This window comes from Pteropus vampyrus, unplaced genomic scaffold (assembly GCF_000151845.1).
Source record: "Pteropus vampyrus isolate Shadow unplaced genomic scaffold, Pvam_2.0 Scaffold22, whole genome shotgun sequence".
NCBI lineage: Eukaryota > Metazoa > Chordata > Mammalia > Chiroptera > Pteropodidae > Pteropus > Pteropus vampyrus.
The window spans coordinates 13922963-13950243 of record NW_011888803.1 but is presented as its reverse complement, the minus strand read 5'-3'; the positions used below and the strand labels follow the sequence as shown (position 1 = coordinate 13950243).

General features: G+C 34.1%; 1 protein-coding gene across 1 annotated transcript in view; it reads left to right on the top strand.

Annotated features, from left to right (window-relative positions):
- Positions 1-27281, top strand: part of FAM69A (family with sequence similarity 69 member A) — a 99081-nt gene that overhangs the window by 68162 nt on the left and 3638 nt on the right. Inside the window, exons 2-3 of the mRNA XM_011355658.1 lie at positions 8250-8384; positions 24142-24249. Coding sequence (XP_011353960.1) covers positions 8250-8384; positions 24142-24249 — 243 coding nt within the window. The remainder of the gene's footprint in view (positions 1-8249; positions 8385-24141; positions 24250-27281) is intronic.

Below are 27281 nucleotides of genomic sequence, written 5' to 3'. Positions count from 1 at the left end.
AGCTATTCTAGCTGAGGGATTGGACATGTGAATGAGGAAGCCATCTGCATATCCAAGTCAGTCCTTCATCGCATGACTCCAGCCCTAGTCACAAATGCATGAAAAATGAGATAACTGCCTGGTGGAGCCCAGTCAACCCTCAGAACCATGAAAGACATTATTGTTGTAAGCCACTAAGTTTTGGGGTAGTTTGTTATACAGCAATAGAAAACTGGAACATTTAGCTTTCTTTTTTTATTGTTAAATTTATCAGAGTGACATTGATTAATAAAATTATATGGGTTTCAAGTGTGAATTCAGTAATACATCATCTGTATACTGCATTGTGTGTTCACTACCCAAAGTCAGATCTCTTTCCTTCATCATATATTTGACCCTTTTTACCCTTATTTACCTCTCCCACCCCTTTGCCTCTGGAAACCACTGACCTGTTGTCTGTGTCTATGAGTTTTTGTTTGTCTTGTTTGTTGCTTTCAGTTTTTATCTCATATATAAGAGAAATCATATGGTTCTTGACTTTTTCATCTTATTTTGCTTAGCATGATAATCTCAAGATCCATCCATGTTGTCACAAATGGCATTTCATCTTTTCTTATGGCTGATTAATATTCCATTGTATATATGCACTACATCTTCTTTATCCAATCATCTGTTGAAGGGCACTTTGGATATTTCTGTGTCTTGGCCGCCATGAATAATGCCGCAATGAACATAGGGGTATGTATATCTTTACAAAGAAATGTTTTCAAAAATTTGGGGTAGATACCCAGAAGAGGGGTTGCTGGGTCATATGGTAGCTCTACTCTTAATTTTTTGAGGAACCTCCTTACTGTTTTTCATAGTGATTGTACCAATTTACATTCCACCAGCAGTATATGAGAGTTCCTTTTTTTCCACATATTCTCTAACACTTATTTCTTGTCTTATTGAAAATAGCCATTCTAACAGGCATGAGGTAGTATCTCATTGTGATTTTGATTTGCATTTCCCTTATAGCTAGTGAAGTTGAGCATATATCTATTAGCTGCATGTATGACTTCTTGAGAGAAGTATCTATTCAGGTTCTTTGCCCATGTTTTAATTTGATTGTTTTTTGTTGTTGTTGATTTGTATAGATTCTTTATATATGTTGGATATTAACCCTCAATTGGAGGCATTGTTTTCACATATCTTCTCCCATTTAGTTGATTGCCTCTTTGTTTTGTTGATGGTTTCTTTTGCTGTGCAGAAGCTTTTCAGTTTGATATAGTCCCATCCATTTATTTTTGCTTTTACTTCTCTTGCCTTTGAAGTCAAATTTATAAAATCCTCTCTAAATCCAAGGTTCATGAGTTTAGTACCTATGTTTTCTTCTATGCAATTTATTGTTTCAGGTCTTATATTTAGGTCTTTGATCCATTTTGAGTTAATTTTGGTGTATGGTAACAGATAGCAGTCTAGTTTCATTTAGCTTTCTTAAGCCTGTCCTTTTGTACTAGAATAAAGAACCTGATGACTGAGTTCTTTTCATTTGCTGTTGCAAATGCTAATGTTCCTTTTATGCAGAGTGCTAATAGAGGCTATACCTCCTTCCCATATGCTCTGTGAAATTTTGGGTGTCTACTTGTTCATTAAATGCCTTCTGTGTGCCCTCTTTTTTAATCCTGGGATGGCTTTTCTTGGCCTTGCAGCTCTCTTATACATATGCTTGGCTTGTGTTCTCTAAAGTAGCAGCAAAGCAAAGGTTGTAGATTTCAACTTTTGGCAGGAAAAGTCATTTCTTCATTGGCTAAGAACCAAAGTTGCGCATACACCCCTGGGCAATTCTGTGACACTTCCCATGTAATGCCTTAAGCTTCCTCCTGGCACAACTGATTTAAGGCCAAACTATTTAATCATTCTAAGCACCATATCACATGAGCATGTGGTTGAAGTATATGCCCTCATTGTCTCTCCCAAACTTTATGGGTCCATGATTTCCAAGAACATTAGATGAAATATAGGAGACACCCAGAGTGTCTCACGTGGAGCCAGGCATAGATTGTGGCTTCATATTATGTGTTCTTTTTTTTGTTTTTTTTTTTTACAGAACTTGAAGAGAAATGTATACATTAAAAAATTTTTATATTGACTATGCATAAAATGAAGTAAATCGTTTAATAAAAAATCGAACAGTAGAATACTCTAGAGCAAAGAAAATGAAGAGACTATGGATATATGCATCATTGTGGTTGAATCTCACAATATAATGCTTGAAAGAAATATGCAAGTCACAATAAGATATATGGTGTATGCTTCTATTTCTGTAAAGTTAAAGAGCAATGAATATCAGACATTTTAGACATACATGATCAGTGGTTAAACTATATTGAAAAGCACATACATGATTATCATAGAAGTTGGGAGCTTGTTAATTAACTCTTTATTGGAGAGGGGCCCATAGGAGTCAGTGAAGGCTCTAGAAAAATTTTATTTCTTAATCTAAATGGTAGTTACATGGTTATTTGCTTTCTAATTATAATTTAAGTTGTATATTTTAAATAATTCTGTATGAATGATATATTTCACAGTAAAGAAGTTTTTAAAAAGTAATCAGGAAATTTATAGCTCCTAGAGATATATTTTAAAATACATATATAAATGCCTCTTTTCTGATTTAAAAAAATATGTATTCATTATAGAAAATCTGTCTAATAGAGAAGAAAAATGGAAATCATCAGTAATCCCACCATTCTTGACAAGCTGGGGAGCGTGTACATTTTTAGAACCTTTCTTTTCATTACTTTTAACTTACATAAACTTAAGATTTTTCCTTGTTTGGAATGACATAGAAGTTCTTTTTATAATGTTTCTTTTATTACCATAGCTTTCTTTTATGTTTGTGAAAATTATCAGTAGGATAAATTTGGTACATTTAGATATTCTTCTTAGGGGTTTTTCGATAGCCCTCCAGCTAGCAGTGAGTAAATTTTTAATGAGGGGATAGGATTCATTCCAAATAAAGTTTATCTGCATGTGTTGTGATATAGAGTAAATATTTACCCTATTAAGTGGTTTCTTCGTGTTTCTGTTTTTTACGGCTAGCATAGTTTTCAAAAATATTACTATAACTATCTAGATTTATTTAAAGAAAAGGGTAAAAGTCATATTTGAGGATATGTGTCAATAATTTTAACTCTAGTTTTTTTTTTGGCCAGATTACTTCAAAATATACTGTATATGTCAGCTAGGTACAATGTCACTATAACAATAAGAATATATATTATTTGAAGATTATTTCAGAGTAACTGGTAATTTAAAAATTTGAATAAAATGGACAAACATGTCTGTCAGCTTTATCCATGAAATGATGAAATGATTGTATTCAGGTTTCACAATAACCTTACCTATTATGTTTCTTGAGTGTTCAAGTCCACTAAATATGTTAAATAAAATATTTGTGAGTAAAAGTGGAGATATGGTAACTTTTTCTTCCCTACTTCTCAAAATTAAGAACATCCACATAGAGATTATTTAGGAGTAAAGTAAATGGGACTTTGTGCTTTATATGTTTATGAAAGATGTTGAATATAGAATAGATAGTAATAGTCTTAAATGGCTAAATTTTGATGTTGCCTGTTTACGCCTATTTTTGAAACTTATTGTAAAATTATTTAGCAAAATCAAAGGTTTCAGATTTCTTTTGAAATATAAAGTATCACAATGAGATCAAATGATATAAAAAAAGAAGAAATGTCACTATTCTTTCGAATGGAAAGGCAGAGAAAGTTTGTTTCATCATTTATATATTTTCTATCCAGTGATTTTTCTTTATTTATCATAAAATATTGCTAATCACTTACTCTAGTCATAAAGAACTTCTGTTATTTCCAGACAGATGTTACATTTTTCTAATTAGTTTATGCCTTAAAGACTAATTTAAAATGAAATTATATTGTCATGTAAATTTGATTCTTTTGACCTCATAATTTTTGTTTTCATTTTATCATGTAATGAAAATACAAGGTTTCTCAACCTTAGCACTATTGACATTTGGGCCAAATAATTCTTTGGTGTTGGGGAGAGGGCTGTTCTGTGCATTGTAGGATGTTTAGCACCCTCTTGGGCCTATACCCACAAGATTCTAATAGTACTTATCAGTTGTGAAACACTCTCCAGATGTTGCCAGGTTTCCCCTTGGGGACAAAATTGACTCCAGTTGAGAATCACTGCTATAGTATATTTACTAAAATTTTTATCATGCTTTTCAGGAGCATAATATAGAATAAAGCAGTGTGCCATTAGTAGCTGGGGACAAACTCAGCAGAACAGAAATGCTGCTAGGCAGTATGTTGGATAGTTCTATAGTTCAACAAAAATAAAAAAAGTCAGAAACAATAACTACATTTCTTAATCAAAGACTAGATTGTCTAGGTAATTGGTACAGAACAGACCACTGGAAACATTTCAGTGAGTGCCACACTGGGAAATATAATTAGTTAATAGCTGCAGATGTCATTTATGGCTGTTTTCTTCAGTCATTATTTTTAAATATGAGATAGCAGGATCTGCAGATATTAAAGGACACATGAAGGTCCTTCTCCTGTTTTGGGTTACCTCAAAAATCACAGTAATTTTCCATGGCATGCTGGAATAAAAATGTGTTTCATTCCTTTTGTCATTATGTCTACAAGAGGTGATATCCAGTGCCCTGCTGGAACGTCATTAATCTGACTTCTCTCCAAAGTTTTTGGATTCTGTGTCATGACGAGAACTGAGCAGGCAAGCCAGTTCACGGGGTGTTTTTCAGTTTAAACATATGCCAGAGATAATCAAAAATGTAGCTATTTGAGTGATGTAGAAAAGCAAAACAAATTTCAAGTTTATTAAATTATATATGCAGGAGGGAGAAATATACAAAAGTCTCAGCTCCCAACAGCTATTAATCTACTGCTCATTTGAAAGCATTTTGTGTTAGTTTTATTGAACACTTGTACAAAAACCTGAGTAAAAATTATTGATGGAGAATCTAAAGGACAGGTGACATCACTAGACTCCTAGAGGTGGGTGTCCGGAAGAAGGTAAGATAGGACCAAAGCCTGAACACTGACTGAGAGCTCTACTTACCAGGTTTGTGTTGGTTTCTTTTACTTGGTGACTTATTCTTGCTGTGGAGCAAGGCAGAAAGAGGAAGAAAAAAAATTGTGTAAGGTCTTCTCTGATTCTTTTACTAAAAGAATTGAGATTAATTTTGTTTTAAAAACTGTGTCAAAAATATCATATAAAATGTTACTATAAGATTAGATTTCTAAAAGTGAAATCATGCCATGCTACAGTCCTTCAAGTGACATTTCTAGCAGTTTTAAGGGTACTTGTTTAGTAGATTTATTGTGTTTGTCTCTAACTGGAGATGTGCTGAAAGTGCCAAGGCAGTACCTGGCAAATAGTAGACAGTCATTAAATAGTTGCTGACTGAATGTGTGGGAAGGATGTATTTTGGTGTGGCAGTGTGTCGTTTTGTACAATAGAAAGATTCTTAAACCAATAGAGCAAAACATATACAACAGAAGGCAGATATGCATCGCCTAGCTTGAACAATTATCAACTCATGGAAAATCTTGCTTTAACTGTATACCACATACTTTTCCCATTCCATGTTATTTTGAAGCAAATTCCAGATATCATATCATTTCATCGATAAATATTTCAGTGTCTTTCTCTAAAAGATTAGGGCTCTTTTTTAAACATTACTACAGACCATTATCATATCTAAAATATTAAAATTATTCTTTAATATCATCAAGTATCCTGTCAGTCTTCAAATTTTCAGTTGTCCCATAAATGTCATTCCCCCTCACACATTTTTTCATTTGAATCAGGACTCAAAAAAGATCCATGTATTGTGATTATTTATTTCTTAAATATTTTTTAATCTTTGTTTTTTTTCAGCTTCTCTTTATTTTCCCACTTAAAATTTATTTCTTTAAGAAACTGGGTTGTTTTGTTGCAGTTTTTCCCACAGCCTAGAGTTTGCTGATTGCATCCTAATAGTGTCACTTATTTAAATGTCACTTATGTTCCTCTTTCTCCTGCATCAGATTCAGATTCAGTTTTCTTTTTGGCAAGTCCAAAAACAAAGCAGTGGATAAATCATAATGACAGCATTATTGACCTTTTGCTCAGTGCCTTGCATATTGATTTAGCTAACATTTGTTAAGTATTTTCTCTGTGCCTAGCAATGTGCTTATTTCTATAGGTATTATGTCAATTAATCATATTTAAGCCTCATAATACTATTACATATCCATTCCTATCTGATGACTAGACCTCTTATTGGGGCCAAGTAATCTTGACTGTCTTTCAAACAAACTCCTTAGTGTATACCCTCATTGTCATGTATGCGATTTAATTTGGAATTATCCAAACTTTTACTGGATTAATTTAGACTATATAAAAATATCTTGCATTAAAGACGTTTTCTGATATTTTAATAAGTTAAATAATGACACTCAAAGACCTATCATTTAACTGTGAATTTGTTGTACTTAAGCTTTTTGTACTAGAATTCACCATCTGTCAACTTCATAGACTGATATCTAAACCATAAACAGCTAACAGAATTTAGTATTTCCTGAGTTTCTTTTTCCTTTGCACTCATGGTCTTCTGCAGGTACACTTTTTTGTTTCTTTCATCTCTTTCTGCTTTCTTTGTGTGCTCACACTGCTCACAGTATCCTACTGTTGCCTAGTGTGAGAAATTGGCTCGTGATTGTAAAAGCAAAACTAGCCTTTCGTTGTTTGTTTACCTATCTTTAATTTATTCTGCTTCATTCTCTCCGTAGTCCTAAATTCTACTGTTTATAAAACCAGACCATTGGAGCTCCAGACTCAAAAACTACATGTCAGATTATCTTGACCAACTCACATTTTTGAAGATTAAAGTGTTTTATAATGTCAATTTTTGACTCCAAAAAGGACTCCTTATAGTTAACAGGGCTGAAATTTATAGCCAGAGTCTAGTAGCTGTTGTTTACAGACATCTCTAAAGCACACCACTTATCAGGAAAAGCCGCAGAGTGAGCTGCCAGCCTCCTGCACTGTGTTCCTGCTGTGTGAGCACAAACGTTATAAAAGGAGTTCCTGGAATCATATTTCCACCAATGGGCTAAGACCTGCTCTGTCCAATTGGAGCTGCACAGCTGTACAGCTATATCCTCATTTGCATCTTTATTGACCAATCAGAGCAGCTAGCTCCATAACAACCAATCAAGACGTGAGAGTACAATCAGGGCAGTGTTATTTGGACCAATCAAACTGTGCAAATTTGGATGCTTCATGCGCATAGAAATGGACCAATAAGGGACCAGGGCAGGCATGTTCTCCATATAAAATAGCATCTCCTTTGGGGTGTGGGGAGCACACTTCGCTTTTCACTGGAGGCTGTGTTCTCCAGTTTGCAAACTATTCACCTGAGTAAAGCTGCTCCTTTTACTGCACTTCCCAGTTGGGGATACATGTTGACATTAGACTGGTGGCATCAATATTTTGTTGATAGGTTGATGGAGAAAAGCCACCAACCAGTCCAAGCTGCAACTTGATACCAGGACTCTGGGAGCAAAACAATGCAACGAAGATCCCATTATGCAGCTTTACAAAAATAATGTATTCTTTATATATCTTAACCTGTCTTCTCCAGTCACTTGCCGTTAATAGTTGTAATGTTCTCAGCTCTCTAGAATACCAATTAGGTGAAGCATCTGGTTGGTTGAATAGAAGGAATGACTACAACAGGGAAATAGAAGTTTATTTTCTTATTCTGGTTGTACCTCACTGTGAGATATTAGACAAATAGCCAAATTCTCTGTTCTTATTTTCTAAAATACAATTTTACCTTTATGATTATCCATAAAGAACTTTAAGATTCTTATTTGAAACAATCTTCTGTAAGCTTGTATAAATAGGAATTGTATCTCTCTTTACCTGATTTTACAGGATGCCCAGGGTAGCATGGTGCACGTGCTTGTGCTTAATAAGTAAACTTCAATGCTACTGGTGTTTGAAAGGTTGTACACTTTAAAGGGTATTTTGTTCCCTTTTCCTTGGCAGGACTAAGGAGCTTCCTTTTCTAAGACCAGTGCTGTTTGGATTCAGTGAAAGTACACTTTGTTCTAGGAGAATTGCCATATGAAAGCCTAGAATATATATTGAGTTTTTCCAGGAAGAGTGGAAAAATCATGTTCTAGGACAATGAATGCTGAATGAATGATTATTATGTGCTCTTTTCCTCACAGGCTCGTTTCTCATATGTGCGGATGAAATATCTTTTCTTTTCCTGGTTGGTGGTTTTTGTTGGAAGCTGGATAATATATGTGCAGTACTCCACCTATACAGAACTGTGCAGAGGAAAGGACTGTAAGAAAATAATAGTAAGTATTTTTTTATTTCCTAGTATATGAAAAATATCTATTAATAGGTTATATTAATAACACATTATATTTACTATTTATATTTACTAATAATTATTTTCAAAAAGTAAAAGTTAATTTGACCCTCAAGGTGTACTGAACTTCTTGACATTTCTGTATGACCAAGTTAATAGGACTGTTCTCTACTTTGAAAAATCTGATATTCAAAAATCTAAATATATAATACAGACTAGTATGAGAGCTTCCTAATTACAAAGAGGGATTTTTATTTTTCAAATATACTTGAAGTTTAGTTTAATCAGATGGGTTTTTTAATGTTTAGAGTATGAAAGTGTGTACAGGCAACCTTTTCCAGAACATGTCTTTTGAAGAAATGGAGTTATTCTCTAATCCTGTAAATGTATCTAAAATGCATATATGTACATTTATTATTTCATTTCTATCCTAATGATTGGATATGTCTCAGGAAAATTGTTCTATCAGTCTAAGATTTCTAGTAATAATTATTGGTTCCATAGCACTTGTATTTTAACTCCTTGCTTTCTCCTAGTATCTTCTGCTATAAATAATATTAAACCATTTCATCTGATAATTACATTTTTTTGATAATAATGATTGTTGGGATCCCAATTGTTCTAACTTATTAAAGTTTCCATAATTATTGAGTAGTTACTCTTAACCCAGGCCAGTGGTGCTAGGTGAGTGCATGTAACGGGACAAGACACAAACTTACAGTCTAGCAGGGAAAAAAATGAATAATTATAGTAAAGTAAGATAAATATTACATTAACAAGTATTATAGGAACATAAGAGGGAGATCTGAGCTTTCCAACATTCTAACAAAATACAAATCAATTTAAGTGTAGGTACTCCTATCAGTCAGGATTTTTTAAAAAAATTATTCCCCAGGAGTATTATAGCCTCTTAACTAGGCAAAGGAGAAATTACTAATATAAGAAATATAAGAAGCAAGGGAATTAATTAGTAAAGAGAGTCCCAAATCAAGGTTCAAAGATGTCAATCTTAAGTTCATTCCAGTTGGCCATTCTACATCCATAAGGAACTTTAAGATAGGAGGAACCCCTGGAGCCAGGCAATGTATTGGGTACTTTACATGGTCATTAATACTTAAGATAATACTCTGAAAGCCCCCTAAAAGCTCATTTTACAAATAAAGAAGTGTGACTAAGAGAGAGAAGAATTCGCTTGTGATGTGGAGCCAGAATTTGATCCTAATTCTGTCTCTATTTAAAGCTCATGCTCTTTCTGCTACCCTGTATCAGAAAAGACTGACAAAGTTTAATAAAGCTAACAAAACCTCTCACAAAACTCACCTTCAATGAAGAAGAAAGAAGCAGAAGTTATATAATTAACTATAATAACATATAAATAACCAAACTATTTAAAATGTTCATTTCCCTTCTTCTAGGCCATTTTTCTTAAAGTAGGTACCTTGGGGCACATTAAAAGGCGTTTCATAGAAAGAAAGATTTCCGTGGTCAGATATATTTGAAAACAGAGGGTTAAACAAAGATAAATACCTGACTTTACTGAGGACTTCTCAAGATCTTTAATATACTAATGTGCATTGTATGTCTCCAGAGAAGGCAAATATACTTGATTAGGAAAAAATCCATTCCCACCACAATCCTCCCAGGAAGACCTATAACATCATCTGGTGATATTAGAAATACTGTTCTAAGAAATTAAGCCAAAATGAAATAGATATGCTTTTATCTAATGTTAATACAATAACTTTCAAAAGGAGGGCATATGTTGGTACATGATCTGTTTTTAATGTTTAGAGTATGAATTACAGTTGAAATACCTCATAATTTTTTCTTTAATTTCATTTTAATTAATGAAACTAAGATGCAAACAGAAAGAATATTTTTGAAGTATATATTAAAGCTTTTTAAAAACCATGTAGAAGTGGACCTGTACAGTTTAAACCCATGGTGTTCAAGGGTCAATTGTAGAGTTGTTTCCACTTTCTGGCTCTTGTAAATAATGCTGCTGTGAGCATCGGTGGCATCGGTGTGCAAGTATCTGTTTGAGGCCCTGCTTTCAGTTCTTTTGGGTGTATATACCTAGAAGTGGAATTGGTGAATCATACAGTAATTCTGTGTTTAACTTTTTGAAGAACTGTAATATTGTCTCCTTGATTCTCTTAAATACAGTTCGATTCTCTGTTGAAACTGTCTATTGTTTTATTTATTTTCTCTACCTTTTTCCTTATTTACTTGAACATGAACATCGTTATAAAATCCTTTTTGGATGACTTCAACATCTGGATCATCTGTGGACCTGTTTCTATTGTCCATGTTTAGCTCTTGTTTTTAGACATGTCATTTTGTCTTTTGGCATGTCCTGTAATTTTTTCATCATGCCTCCAGAATGAGTTTCCCTTCTCTCTAATAGGCAGATATAATGGTAGCTGATCACCTGATCAGAGCTGTGCTGAGTGGGAGCTAGGTTGCACCTCTAGTAAAGCTCAAGCTATTTTTGACTCATTTCCATTTCAAGAACATAGCCCTCTGGGAATTTCAGCTGAGAGCCTGCAAATTCATTGGGGTGTCTCCCTCTGGCAGGTTCAAAATTCTAGTCTGTATCTTGTGAGACTGCAAAAACATCTGTTCTGCTTTTCAAAGACTCTCCAATGAGATTTTTAGCCTCCCATTCTGTAAAACCTCAGATTTGGCAAATCCCAACAAGATAACTGGCTGTATGTTTGAGGTTCCCTTAGTTTCCTATAAAAGCAGCTCTCTACCAGTATACAGTACTGGTTCTCAGACTCTTGTGCCTGCCTGTATCAGCAAAATTCCTAAGGGAAAGTTATAAGAGTCAACTCACCTTTCTGAGGTTCTTTTAACTCACCTTTACTCTTGGGGTTTGGTCCTTCAGGGTCTCAGCCCAAAGCATGGTATTCCAAGGTCCCACCCTTGGTAGGAATTGGTCTAGATTTTTATCTTCTACAAGACTGTATATTTCAGGTCATACATCTCCAGGCAAACGCAGCCACCAAAGCAAGGCTCACCTCTCTCGAATCTTATTCTCTCCCAGATCTTGACTGAGTAATTTTTCACTATCTTGTTAGCACTTTGCAGCTTTAATACATACCTTAAAAATATTTTTCTGCTCGCTTTTTAGTTCTAATCAAACAATTCCTATGTAATATTAGTGCTATCTTAATACTACTGACCTTAGTATTACCAGTTTCAGTAAGTTTCAAGAACATAACTCCTGAATGCAAAGCAACTACAATTTATTTTTAAAGCCAGCCTTAGGAAAAGATATATTTTAGTCTCAGAAAACTTTTTTTTTTTATCATTTTCAAGTTTTAGTAAGATGAGCATTGAATTATGCTGGAATTATGTTCTGCTTCCATTTCTTATCAATTAAAGTCTCCAGAAGATGACTGCGGCTGTCCCATTTAGAGCTTTGCCTCCAAGCTGAGATCATTGTTTCGGAGTTCAGGATGACAGGTGATCAACAGAGTGTGATAAGCAGTTTAATTATGTTTAAAATTCATAGTCTATCTCAGCTGACGTAGTTTTCTTCTTCTCTGTATATCTTTCTTTTTCCCTCTCTGTCTGCATGTAAGGGGTCATGTCTATTGTAGTGGTTAAGAGCATCAGCATTGGAATTAAAGAGCTTCAAGTCTGAATTCCACATTCACCATTCCTTAGCTGGGCAAGTTATTTAGCCTCTGTAAAATGGGGATTAATAATACTATATGTCTCATCAAGTGGTCGTGAGGATAAAATGAGCTCATGTATTAAAAGGTTATTAATACTGTATTGTATATTTGAAAGTTGCTAAAGAGTAGATTTAAAAGTTACCACAAGAAAATATTTTCTAACTATGTATGGTGATGGATGTTAACTAGACTTATTGTGGTGATTATTTCACTTTGTAGATAGTCCCCAATTTATGATGGTTCACTATGATTTTTGGACTTTATGGTGGTATGAAAGTGATACACATAATAAATTATGTATGAGCTGTTCAATACTTTATTATAAAATATGCTTTGTGTTAGATGATTTTGCCCAGCTGTAGGCTACTGTAAGTGTTCTGAGCACATTTAAGATATGGTGTTTAGTAGGTTAGGTGTATTAAATGCATTTTTGATTTACAGTATTTTCAATTTACAATGGATTTATCAGGATGTAACCCCATCGTAAGCGAATGAGCATCTACATATACAAATATCAAATTATTATGTTATACACCTGAAACTAATATAATGTTATATGTCAGTTATATCTCAATTTAAGTAAAGAAAGGGATTTATTATAAGGAATTGGCTTGGCCAGTTGTGGAGACTGGCTAAGAAAGTCCAAAATCCATAGAGTAGGCTGTCAAGTACAGTCTGGAACTTCTGGGCATGGGCTGATGCTGCTGTCCACAGATGGAATTTCTTCTTCTTCAGGGAAGCCTCAGCAGTTCTTTTCAGATCCTTCAACTAATTAAATCAGGCCCACGCAGACCATCTAAGATAATCTCTCTCAAAGTTGATTGATTATGGACTTTAATTACAACTACAAAATACCTTCACAGCAACACCTAGATTATTGTTTGCTTCATTAACTGGGGACTACAGGCTCGCTAAGTTGACACACCCACAGACCATTCACATCATGTTAAAAATATTTAGTTTGTACTATAAATAGTTGTACTACAAAAATTTTAAGTCTTCAGCGAAAGATCTTTCTCTACTATTCTACTGTGGATAGAATAATAGTGACAGGCTTCATAGAGGAGCTAGAACTTCTGTAGGGCTTTATGGAATAGAAGGAATTTAGAAAGGCATTGAGGAACATCTTTCTCCTTCTAATTATAAACCCGGCTTGCGTTAGCACTTTCATCCCAAAGAGCAAGATGCTGATTAATATAAAATCTGAGAATTTCCAGAATCATGCATTAATAGCCACTGAACCATAGCTTTGGTGGTTGGGCCTATTGGCTGCCTATAAATTAATATAGTTTCCTCTTTTGTCCTTTTATTGTAAATTTAAAAAACAAACCTAGAATGTTGAACAAATCAGATATGTAGTTCATATAAATTATGTACTCTGTGTATTAGTCTCTTTTAGTAATCAAGTCTATTTCTTCAACATTGTAAATCACTGTAGAATATTACTATTATTTTCCTGAGATGTTTTCTTTAATAAAGTTAACAAATAATTTTTGTTAAAAGATGTTAAAACTTAATGGATTCTTAATTTATCTTAAGTTTTTAGGGAGCTGGGAGCCAAAACTGAGATTAATTTTGCACATTGTACATTGATTTGCAATTTGAATTCAGATTTCTTGTTTTCAGTTTTTTATAAAACTATGAAACCTTCCACTGTCACATTCATTATTTAGAACTTGATTCTAGTCAAATGCGTAATAAGCTTTTAAAACTCAAAGAAGGGAAATCAAGTGGGGCTGGTGCACCCTGGGAAGCCAAGGTTAACTTGTGGAAGTTGTAAGGAATGAGGATTGTGTTCTGCTCTTTGTTTGAAGGCAGCTCTCTAAAATTGAGGGCAACCACTAACTAACCCTAATTAGATGTGCTTGGAAGGATTCATTTTTTTTTCCAGTTGTACTTTTCTTTTCCTTATACTAACCTAATTATAATATGTTGTATAACTTATTGTACTGAACATTTTCTCTGATCATAGAAATCACTAATTTACTCAGATTTCAGCAAGTCCTATTTGGAGCTTAATTATAAAGAATTTTTTGCACAGCGTGACTTTACTTTGCTGGGTTCTTTAAAAAAGAAAAAATGTCGGAGAGGGAGAGAAATTTTCCTTCTATACATTTTTTCAGGACAGTGTTGTTTAATATTGATATTTCGGGCATGTTCCTCTATGATCAATAGTGAGGTTCTACCTGGGTACTAATGAGGTACTAATAAAACTCATTGTGCTATTCTGGTGAACCTTTGTGACTGTTATACGATCATGTGCTTTAAAATGGAACATTAAAAGATGAAAGAGCCTCTAAATTTTATTACAGTCTCTTTTAAGATTTAATTTCTAGAAATGATGGTTTGTTACTTAAGACAACTAGCTTAATATATACTAAATTTAAGATATTTAGAACTGTGTTTTCAGTTAGATAGCAATACGTTAACTAACAATTTCATTTAGTTTTGCATTTGCTTAGCATCAGTTATTTGACTCTAAAGGTTCATTTTGTGCTATTATCTTATATTTTTAAAACATATAGAACCAATCCACTTGGAATATACTGTTTTTAAGGTTCAAGCTTGGTTTTTTCCTTTGAAGAAAAGTATAGTCTTCCTTTATGTCAACTTGCATTAGGTTACTAATTTTTTCTTTATGAATTTACAGAAAAATATTTACTGAACAGGTTTATTTCAAATCATAACATACATAAGCTTTATTCTAAGGATAATCTTACTGGTTAAATTATAATAGCATTTCTGGTGGCCTTCATGTATTATGTTGCACGCATACTTATGTCATGTGATGTTCACCGTGATACTGAGACAGGTGGTATCATTGTTATCATTCACATCATTCCTGAGAAGCAATAAAGAGATTAAGGGTTAAAGCCAGTTTTGAAGAACAAGTCAGCAATAAAACACCATGTTATTTTAGTTATGTGATTACCAGCACTGTGCTGGAACCTAGAGATGCAGAGATAAGATGTGTCTCCACTCTGAAGATGCTTATAGACAAGTAGAGAATATAGAAAAATAAACAAGAAGCACATAATCGAGACTGGGAGTAGTGTTGCTAGATTTAGCAAAAATCAAAACAAAACAAAACACCAGGATCTCGGCTATTGTAAATACTGCTGTAATTAACATTTAGGGCACATATATCTTTTCAGGTTAGTGTTTTCATTTTCTTTGGATAAATATCCAGAAATGGAATTGCTGGATCATTTGGTAGTTCTATTTTTAATTTCTTGAGGAATGTCCATATTGTTTTCCATAGTGCATCTTAATCATTTTTAAGTGTTTAGTAGTGTTAAGTGTATTCACATTGTGTGCAACCAGTCTCCATAATGTTTTCATCTTGCAAAACTGAAACTCTGTACCCATTAAACAACTTCTCATTTCCCTTCCCCCGCCCAGGACCTGGCATCCACACTCCTACTTTCTGTTTCTATGAGTTTGATTACTTTAGAGACTTCAAAACTGGAATCACACAGTATTTGTCTTTTTGTGACTAGCTTATTTCACTTACCATAATATCCTGAAGTTTCATCCATATCGTAGCATGTGTCAGAATTTCCTTTTTAAGGTTGAATGATATTCCATTTTATGTATATGCCATATTTTGTTTATCTGTTCATCCACTGATGGACCCTTGGGTTGCTTCTGCCTTTTGCTTGGAAATTGTTTTAAATTAACCTAATCAGATCTGGCCATGCATCCTCTTTAGTTTCTATTTTGAAAGATAATGGTAGATGTTTGATATAGGTGAGTATTAACTACTCCCACACAACCTTATTACTAAGTTATAATGAAAATTATTTCTGCTACACATATAGGCATCTGTCTATTTAGCACATTATTTATACACAATCATAGAACATTTTATATAATTAGTCTAAACTCATTAAAGTTCTAACTCTGTCCTTTTAGGTGCTCTGTCATTTTGCATGCAAGATTTACTCAAGGCAGAAGCAGAGATACTGCAGAGGCAAGCTTGGTACCCTTACAATTAGCATCGGGGAACTAGAAATTCTGAACCGGTGATTCTGGAAACGTGGTCTCTTTGACCAGCAGTATTAGGATTACCTGGCAGCTTTCTACAAAAGAAGATTTTCAGCCCCACCTAAAACCTAATGAGTCAGAAACTGAGACTGAGGTTCACCAGTCTGTGTTTTAACAAGATCTCCAGGAGATCTGAAGCTCCCTAAAGTTTGAGAACCTCTGTTTTATAACGATTATCTCTGATTGCCTCCCTAAAGATAAAAGTTATAGCATCAACTGGTTCTTATGCTCTTCCTGTGAAGAGGTAGGGAACATCTCATATTTTAGCCAATCCACATACCTTAAATACCTTTAATTTCAACAATAGCCCATTTCTAACATTATCATGCAATTTAACAAGCCACAATTTTCACCAACAGAATCCAAATTTGCTAATTAACAAAATATTAGAAATGGATCAATCTTGATCAAGATATGGGTTTCCTTATTACCTTATTAGAACGTTAGCTGAGCACGTGAACATTCCTGCATTCCTGATTAGGATATTAGAGGCACCAGGACTATAAATTCACTTGCACACACACACGCACAAACACTGTGTATGCTGAAGAATTTTTTAAAAATTAGAGACATTATAAGAGAAGGGAAGGGAAGAATGGAGAGGGTTCGTGTGTGTGTGTGTGTGTGTGTGTGTGTGTGTGTGTGTATGTGTGTGTGTAGAGGAAGAGGAAAAGAGAGTGTGAAGAGCACCATTAATGGCCAAGAAAAAAGTCAGGAGAGAGGCAAAAAATGAAAAGTTGAAGACACAGTGAGAGTACAGAGAATAGTGAAGATTTTAAATAGCTGATATAGGGCACAGGAGAGGTTGCTGACTAAAGACGTGGAGAATTCTCAGGCATTGTGTAAGAACCCAACTGTGCTGTTTTTTCCTAAGGAGAAATTGATAAGATTGTCTGGAATACATTTTTAGAACATGGATCTGAGAAAACTATTTAAAACTTAGTACTATGCAATCTGTTCATTGTCATCTCCCCTTGTGGTACAGTTTCCATAGTTCATGAAATTATTCCTTCAGCTTGGATAGATTTTGTAAAATTTAGCCAATGAGTGCCATCTTCTGGTACTATGAGTTATGTGCAAGCAAAAGAGGCTGTCCAGTCAAATTATTGTGGTAAAATCTTAGGGCTGGAAAAACCTTTGATGTTTTCCACTGAGTTTCCTATTGTAAAGTTGAACATTCTTTATAATCTCTGTCTTTTTAGTCAGAAGATCAGATTATTGACTGATTATAGTTTGTGTGTATGGCTGTGCCTGAAAAAGAAAATGATGTGTGGCCAAACATCCTTTTTATATAAGCATGAGAGAAATTTGCTTTTAGTTTGTGATGGAAGCCACAAGTTGAAGAGCCTGTTCTTTGTGACTGCCTCTTTGATGCAGGGTTGGCTCAAGGCCTTTGCTCAAAACAGAAATGTGATTCTTGTAGCTGAATGCCAGACTTGTCTTCAGTGCTTACCAGTTTACTGATAAGATACTGGTTTGTTCTTTTCTGTTTGTTTGTTTGTTTGTTTTCAATTTTATGGAAGAGTATTGATTTTATCCTCAATGAGGATTTAAAATCAAAATTACTATACTCTTTATGGTGGTTGTTTACTAAACATTTACCAGACACTTAAAGGCCAAAATCTGTGCTATTTGCTAGAGGGGAAGGGGAAGTTCAAAGGTAAATGACAGTGTTTCTGCCTTCAAGTCATCTTACTGTCTACCAGGGAAGATAATAAGAACATAAATGATGTTAGATTTGGGAATATGAATTCCCAAAAGGTCACGCTTAGATCTTACCTGGGACAGAGTTATGGATAAAGTGTTCTTCACGATTCAGGAGCCAAAAGTCAGGGTAGTTGAAGTGGATAGTTCTATTAGTCCTATCTCAGAAGTTGTTCATAATAAAATGCCCTATTTCTGGGTGAAAACCCAGAATACACTTCATCTGTTCAGCAAGTGCTTTTTATATGCATTTGATAATGTGTCAGGCATTTGCAGTTTTAAGAAAACCAAGATGGAAGTCCTCGCCCTACTTTGAGTCACTCGTGCAGAGAAAATGAGTGTGACCAGGGCCCCTTAGTAGGAGCGCTGGAGTCAGGCCTCTGACACAGCCATTTTTAAACCTGCTCGGCATGTTCCTCTCCCAAGAGGAACCTTAATGGTTAAAAGTACAGCCTCTGGAAGCAGACTGTCAGGTTTAGTCAGATTCCAGTGCCACCACTAACCTACCCTGAAAGTTTCTTAACCTCTCTTGCCTCATTTTCTTTATCAACAAAATGGAGATAATGACAATACTTCTTTCATAGGGAGGTTGTGAAGGTTAAAGAGACATATATGTAAATATCCTAGAACAATGTTGACATATAGAAAGCAAGACAAACACACCCATGTACCTACCATCTATTTAACAAATCTTAACCTTTTGCCATATTTTCTTCATTTAAAAAAAAAATTACAGTTCAGTTGAAGCTCTCCTTATCTTCCCTGATAGTCTCCTTCTTCCTCTCCAGGGGTAACCACCATCTTTAATTGGGTGTGAGTCCTTGCCTTCATGTTTTCGTACTTTCACTATGTGCGTATGGGTACATAAATAATATATAGTATTGCTTTGCATGTTCCTACCTAAGCTTTAATAAATGATATTAAACCATATATATCATTCTGCAACTTTGTCCATTTGATATTACGTTTTCAACATTTTTCCATGTTCATAAGTATTGGCCAAATTCTTTCATTTTAATTATTATGCAGTATTTCATGAATATACCACAATTTATTCAGCTATTCTCTAGATGGACATTTATGTTGTTACCTACCTTCTACTTTTATAAACATCCTGGATAGGCACCCTGAGGTCCTCCTAGACTGTCCTTTCACCTGATATTTTTTGTTACTGATTTTTCATTACTGATTTAATTTTTTTAATTTTATTAGTCTTAGTAATATTAAAATTTTCTATTCTCGTATCATTTTTATTTTTCTAGAAATATTGTTCATATCAAACGTATTGCCATAGATTCTTTTTTTCACTATCACTACCCTTTTCTAATCATCTTTATTTGTGCCTCCTCTTTTTCTTATGATCAGTCTTGCTAAATGTTTACTCTTTTATTAGAGTTTTCAGAGCTTTTGATATTGTTGACTTTTTTTTCATTAATTTCTGTATCTTTAAACCTTTTGAGAGTTTACTCTGTTAGTGTTATAATAACAATGGATTTTTAAAAGCCTTTTTAGTTGAATGCTTACTATTTATATTGTCTCTTATCTTTTCATCATTGCATTTAAAGCCAAAAATTTACCTCTAAGAACTACTTTAGCTGAATCCCCCAGTTTTGATATGTATACCTTTATTGTTGTTTATTGCAGATATTCTGCATTTCCAGTGTGATTTCTTCTTTAATCCACAAATTAGTTAGGAATGTGCTTTTTAGTTTCCAAACATGTCTGTGTTTATTTTAACATTATTTTTATTGTTGATTTCTTAATTCTTTGTGGTCAAAAAATGTAGTTCACACAGTCTTAATTCTTCAGAAACCCTAAGCTATCCCTGCAGGAGATTTCACTCCTGCTCCTGAGTAAGCCCTCAGAATTCACACCACCTTTGCCTCAGTGAAGAAACATGCCAATGAAATTGACGCCCATCTGCTCCAAGCAGAGATACCAACCAGATGGCTCTGCATTTCCGAAAAATACCCAGAAGATGACCTGGAGAAGAAAGTATTGAGCATCTCCCTGTGTGTCCCCACCCCAAACTTGAGTCTGCTCCTCCTATGAAGATGAAGCGTGTTATTTTTGGTTACAGCCAGGTCTGAAAGAGAAAGCAGGCATGGTCAAGGGCTCACCCAGGAACTGCTCTGCTAGGTGAAGGGCAACAGCTCCTAGGTGTTGACACTTAACTCTACACATGGGCAGGCGTCTGGATCTCTTTCAAGGTTCTTATCCTCACAGCAAACGGTAGGAAGTGTTGGGAGGAGGGACCACTGGGCAGCTTTGAGGAGCTACTTTGGCCTCTTTTAAATATTAAGTACTTACCAGAGTCCACTGTGCTTTGGATGTTTCCTTGAGATCACAGAAAAATTTAAGCCACCAAAATGAAGGGCTCCAGAAACTATCCTGAGTTCCTGTCCCATGTAAGAGGAAGTCCAATGTTGACCCTCTGATAGGGTGTAAGATCCAGAGAGGCAGAGCTGGATAAGACTGATCTGTGAGCAGCATGATGTTATCAGACTAAGGGAACCAGACTGACAGGGGGAATTCTGGGAAAGAGCAAACAGAAGGTAATTGTAGAAACCAGAGAATAGCAAGAAGGTCTAAAGCAGAGATTGGGAGATAAAGATCAGAGGAATTCTCTCAGCTACATAGAGAATATAGCCTTTTATTTTTATTTTGTACCGGTTAATTCCTTTTTTTTGCTTTTCATTTTTTTCTAATTTCTTGAATTTTGAATTCATTTCTTTTGTTCTTTGTCGTTTACTAATGTAATTACAACTTTATATTCTTTAAACAGTTCTTCAAATTTATCTTTAGCTTTAGTTTCTGATATATATTTTAAAATATGTTATTATTGTTGTTTATTTCCTAGGTACTAAAAATGTCAAGTTTGTCTCTTTGACTCAGGAGTTAAAAGAGTATTTAAAATTTTCTGGATAAATTTTTGTCAATTTCAAGTTTTATTATATTGTGATCGTAAAATACTGTTTCTGCCATTTCTACTAAGTGGAATGTATTAAGGTTTGGGCCTAATTTTGTAAATGTTCCATGGGCATTTGAAAAGTCTATTCTCTGTTTTCAGGGCAATTAGATCAGGTTATTTAGTTCTTTGATATCCTTTTTCTGTAAACTTCTTTATCTGTCATGAACTAAGAAAAGTAAATTAGGATCTCCTACTTCTAATGCCTTTCTATTTATTTTTCTATTTCTTATACATTCCACTTAATGAATTTTAATGCTACTTTATTTGTCTTATAAAGAATTCATGACTGCAATGTCTTCATTGTGGATTTTGTGTTTTATCATTATAGAGAGCCTTTTATCCTTTTGGCTTTATTTAATGCTTTCACTCTTCCCTTACCCCCCCAATTCAGCCTCATCTGGTGTAAAATTACGACTTATTTTTTTCCCCTTGCATTTGGCTGGTACATCTGTGCCATCTTTTATTTTCAACTTTTTTGACACTATTTTTCGAGGATATTTTTCTTGCAATAGGTGTACTTATCCCATTGACATTTATAGATATGACTTAGTTCTGTATCACATTTTATGACCTACTTTCTGTTTTTAGAATTCATTTGGTTTCTCTCTTCCTCTAGGGGGTGTATATTTCTTTAATTTGTTTTATGTGTGTTCCTTCTGATTAGGAAGGTTTGTATTCTATTTTTAGCTCTTCTAGTGGTTTACTCTATACTATAACTTTTAAAAATGTACTTCATTCTCTGTTTCTTTAGACTATATCTGTTTATTCCCCACCACAATCAATGATAAAATTATTGTACTTTCATTCATCCCGTCTCCTTTACTCCACTTAATTTTTATCAGTCATTATTATTAGTTTTTCTAGTGATCATCTCTATTTATCTTTAGCCACTAAGATATTTATTGCATTGTAATTTGTGTATGATCATCTCTACTGAGATGAATATACTTCTGTCTCTATTATTTGGTTTATTAGATGTAAATGTTATATTTTGATCTTGGATATTAAAGATAAGGAAATCAACAACCTTATACCACCTCCCATCTTCTTACATTTCCCCTTCTTGGTTTTTGTTAATTTTATTAATTTTACTAGTATAGTTAATAATAACATTCTAAACAATATACAGTAATGCTTAAGAGTATGAGCTCTGGAACCAGACTGCCTAGGTTGGAATCTTGTTATCATTTTATAACTGTGTGACCTCGAGCAAGTTACTCAACAGATATTTATTTCCTTATTATTACAATGGATATAACAATATGTTCTATGGATATAACAGAGTTGTTGTCATGTATATAAAAGTATAGCACTAGAACAGTGCCTGACAGATAGTTAGCATCTAGTAACCACCAGATATCAACTTAACAATTATTATGAAATAGATTCCCAGGCTCGTTTTCATCCCAGTCCTACATTTCAAGTGGCTTCCATGTTTGGCTATGTAAAATAATAACTACTGTTATTGAGCACTTATTAAATCACAGATTCTCTATACTCATTATACCATATACCTCACAATGCTATAAATCAAGTACTATTCACATTCTTTTTTACAAATGTGGAAATTGGGAGACAGGCAAGTTACACATCCTTTCTCAGACATCTTGCTGGCATTGCACCACTGTTACCTACCATTCACTGTGGCTTCGGAGAAATCCGAGGCCAATTTGATTTCTTTCCCCTTAAAAGTGTCGATCTTTTTGCCTGGATGCTAAAGAGATTATTTATTTTTTTGAAGTCCAGTAAAATTCAACGGGATATGTCCCAGAGGTCATTCTATGTCACTTTTCTTTGGGACATTTCTTATGTCTTTCAGTCTGTAGATTAAAGTGTTCTTTCACTTATATAAAGTTATCTTGAATATTTTTTTCTTTGCTACTTGTTTCATTCTCCCTCATATGGACATACTGGATACCTTTTAACTCCTATATTTATAATTATATCTCAAATTCTTTTTAGTTCTTTTTAAATTTCTATTTCACTTTGCTCACTTTTCTCAACTTAGCCTTTATAAGTCTGTGTTATCTTTGTCCGCCCCCATTTCCCCCATTTATAATGTAGCTTTAATTTCTAGGATTTTTTCTTTTCTTTTCTCTCTGAGTTCTGCTAACTTATTTTACATTTTCTTCTGTTTCATGTCATCATGTCTTCTGCTTTGAAGACTTGTTTTAAACCATTTAATTAAGACCTTTGAATTCATAGCAATATGTTTGGTCTGCTTCATGGTAACATTTTTCTGGAAAATTTATTTATCTAACATTTGCTTTTTCTATTTCTTTCCTCCTTTTTCTTATAGATTTGTTGTACAGATCTTATGCTTGGTTTTTTGGTTTTTGTTTTGTTTTGTTTTGCTTTGTTTATTCACAAGTATTTGTAGGAAACAACTGGGTCAGTGAACTGAGCTTATAGCGAAGCTGCTATGCCCAGAGTGTGTGTATCTGTGTGTTGTGTGTGCAAAATAGAGAAAAAAAGATGAGACAGAGAGACACTCACACAGTTGGTTTTGCCTTTATATCTCCCTAGCAACTAGAGTTGCTCACAGTATAGTCGCTTTCAACCCCTATTTCATTAACAGACTGCCTCCAATATAGATAACATTTTTAAGGATTTTATCATTCAGCACTGCCTTGCCCTGCTGTTCATGATGCCAAATAGAGTCTTGGAAGTTTCCACAGCTTGTCCCCCTTAAATCTTCGTTGCAAAATAGGGTGATGGTAGTTCTCTTCAGGCATACCACCTATTCAGTGTTCTGCCAACTTTGTTTGAGAATTGAGGTCATAGCGGTATTTAATCTCAGCATATTTTCGGAATCTGGTGTAGTTTTCACTGAATTTGGCAGGCCATACTCATTTATTATGCCTTAGGGTTACATTGGTACCTTATTTTATCAAAGATAGGATTTAATTTTCTTTCTTGTTTTTGGGTGATCTCAAGGATGTAAGATGACAGAGGTATGTTTGTTTTGTTATTTAAAAACATTTCGGTAATTTAAACTTTATTTTTAATTTTATTTTAGAACCAGAGCCATTTTTAAAAATACAGTGTCTTTATTCTTGGTGAGAGTAGGTACCATACCACCTCAGACCATGGTAAGTGGGAAAAATAGTTTCAAAATTCTATGTACACTGTAGTCACAATAAGATATCTCATCATATAGATAGTTAAGGAACTGAGCTTGGATTCAAGTCTAAGTGTGTCCAAATCCAAAGCCTAAGTTATTTTCATCATAGAACCTTCTCTGAAAGAGGTAGGTATATCTTTATGGTGTCTTTATTATGTTTCTGCTTGTGAACATTTTTCTGTTAACTACTTTTTTATTTCCCGGTTTTTAGTGTGACAAGTACAAGACTGGAGTTATTGATGGGCCTGCATGTAATAGCCTTTGTGTTACAGAAACTCTTTACTTTGGAAAATGCTTATCTACCAAGCCCAACAATCAGGTATGGACATTATGAATAAACATTCCAGGTTGATGGTGCACTCCAATTTTACTTTAAATTAAAGCATTATTAGAATTATTGAACCAGAGCTTTAAGACATTTTATATACTTTAATTTTGTATGCTTTGATTCACTCATCCCACAGATGTTTATTAATCCCTTATTCCCAGTACATTCCAGACAATATTTTAGCTACTAGGGATCCAATGGTGATTAAGATAGATAAAATTACTTCCCTATGGTTCTTACATTATCCCAGAGGGGTGGGGAATATAAACAGTTGATAGATAGATACATAAGCAAGGTAATTATAGAATGTGGTGTGTTTTATATAGGATATACACAGGGCAAATTGATGGAGAACTCAGGGGGTGGGGATGGTAAAGATGTGCTTTAGAGGAGTTGATCAGGGAAGGCCTTTCTAACATAACATTTGAGCTCATATCTGCATTAAGAATTGAACTGCAGCCATGGGCAAAGGGCAGATGAGCTAAATCACAAAGAACTGTAAATAGCTGGTAAACATAATGGAAAAAATGTTCTACCTCCCTTATATCAAAGAAATATAAATTAAAACAATGGAATACTATTGGGCTAGAAGAAAATGTAACAAACATCAGCATTGGTTATCCTTGGACAGTGGAATATTGCATGATTTTTAAGTTCATCTTTTTTCTTTGTATTATTTCTCAATTTCCAGTATAAATATACATTACTCTTACAATTATAGAAATTTAAAATAAATTCTAAGTTGGATACTAACCATGTTGAAACAAAGTCCAACATTTGAATATCTACTACATACCAGGTACTGTTTAGGGCATTGGGAGAGACCATGAGGCACAAGACAGATAAAGTCTCTGGTCTCTTGTGCCTTATGTTTAAGGTGAAAGAAGACAAATAATAAGTCAATAAATTAATAAGTAAGACCATGTTCAGACAGTGCTAAAGGCTGTGAAGAAAATAAAATGGGGTCATGAGTTAGAGATAGAGTGGTTAGGGAAGGCCTATCTAAGGTGACATCTGATCTGAGACTTGAATTACGCGAAGGAGCTGGGTCTATGAAGATCTTTGAGAACCAACAGCAGATGAAGCATGTCATGAAACAGTGATAGGACTGATAGGTTTAAGGAACAGAAGAAAGACCAGTGTAGCTGGGATATACTCAGGAAGTAAGTGAGACAAGATCAGATTGGAGAAGTAGGCCAGGCCAGCTCATATGAAGCCTAACAGGTAATGAAAAAGACTTTGGATTTTATACTAATTAAATTAGAGGGTTTGAAGCAGGGGAGTGATATAATCTGCTTTGTTTGGATTAATATAATAATCTTATTTATTTTTTATATATAAGCAAGAGTAGACTGCCTGGGCTCAAATGCTGGCTTTGCCACTATTGTGTTACCTTTAGCATACTAAGTAACACTAAAGTGTTACTTTCACTTCTCTCTCCTTCAGTTTCCCATCAGTAAAATGAGGATAATAACAGTATCTACTTCATAGGATTGATATAAAGAGTAAAATAATAAAATAAATTAGTAGACCAGAGCACATAATAAACACCACATAATATTAGTTTGATAAATAGCTAGATAGTTAATAATGACTAAATTTGGGGTTTGGGGTTAGGGAAATGGATATAGATGAACTTTGCCTTTCATCCTTCTGTGTAATTTGACTTTTTAAAAATTATATTTATAGCTATAAATGCTTACATTAAGAAAAAAGAGAGGCCTCAGATAAACAGCCTAACTTTACAATTTAAGGAACAAGAAAAGAACAAACTAAACTCAAAGCCAGCAGAAGGAAGGAAATAATACAGATTACAACAGAGATAAAGGAAAGAGACTACAAAAACAATGGAGAAAATCAATGAAACCAAAAATTGGTTCTTTGAAAATATCAACAAAATTGACCAACCTTTAGCTAGATGAACTAAGAAGAAGACTCAAATTACTAAAATCAGAAATAAAGTGGAGACATTAGTACCGATTCTACAAAAATAAAAAGGATTATATAAGAGTACAATGAACAGTTGTACACCAACAAATTGCATAACTTAGATGAAACAGGCAAATTTCTATAAATACAAAACCTTCCAAGATATAGAAAATCTGAATAGATCTATATGTAACTAGTAAGGAGAGTGAATCAGTAATCAAAAGTGTCCCAACTTGAAGAGCGCTGGACCTATTGGCTTCACTGATGAATTCTATCAAACATTTAAAGAACTAACACCAGTTCATTTCAACCTTTTTCAAAAAATTGAAGAGGAGAGAATACTTCCTGACTTATACTATAAGGCCAGCATTACCCTGATACCAATACCAGATAAAGACACTACAAGAAAACTACAAAACAATATATCTTATGAACATTTATGCAAAAGTCCTCAACAAAATACTAACAAACCAAAATCAGTCGCATATTAAAAGGCTCATATGCCACGACCACATGAGATTTATTACTGGAATGCAAGGATGGTTCAACATAAGAAAATTGATCAGTGTAATACACCACATTACCAGATGAAGGGAAAAGGGATCTTCTCAATTGATGTAGAGCAAGTATTTAACAAAATTCAGTACATTTTCATGATAAAAGCACTGAACAAACCAGGAATAGAAAGCTACTACCGCAACATAACAAAACCCACATATGAAAAACCCATAACTAACATGATGAAACATGGAAAGCTTTTCCTCTAAGATAAGGAACAAGGCAAGGATGCCCAGTTTCGCCACTTCTGTTCAACAAAGTTCTAGCCAGATCAGTTAGACAAGAAAAAAAATTAAATGCATCCAATTGGAAAGGAATTAGTAAAATTATCTTGTCGACAGACAATATGATCTAATATAGAAAAACCTAATGATTCTACACACAAAATAGAGCTAACAGGCAAATTTAGCAAAGTAGTAGGAAACAAAGTCAACAAACAAAAATTAATTATATTTCTATACACTAACAATGAACAATCCAAAAAGGAAATTAAGAAAACTATTACATGTACAAAAGCAACAAAAAGAATATTTAGG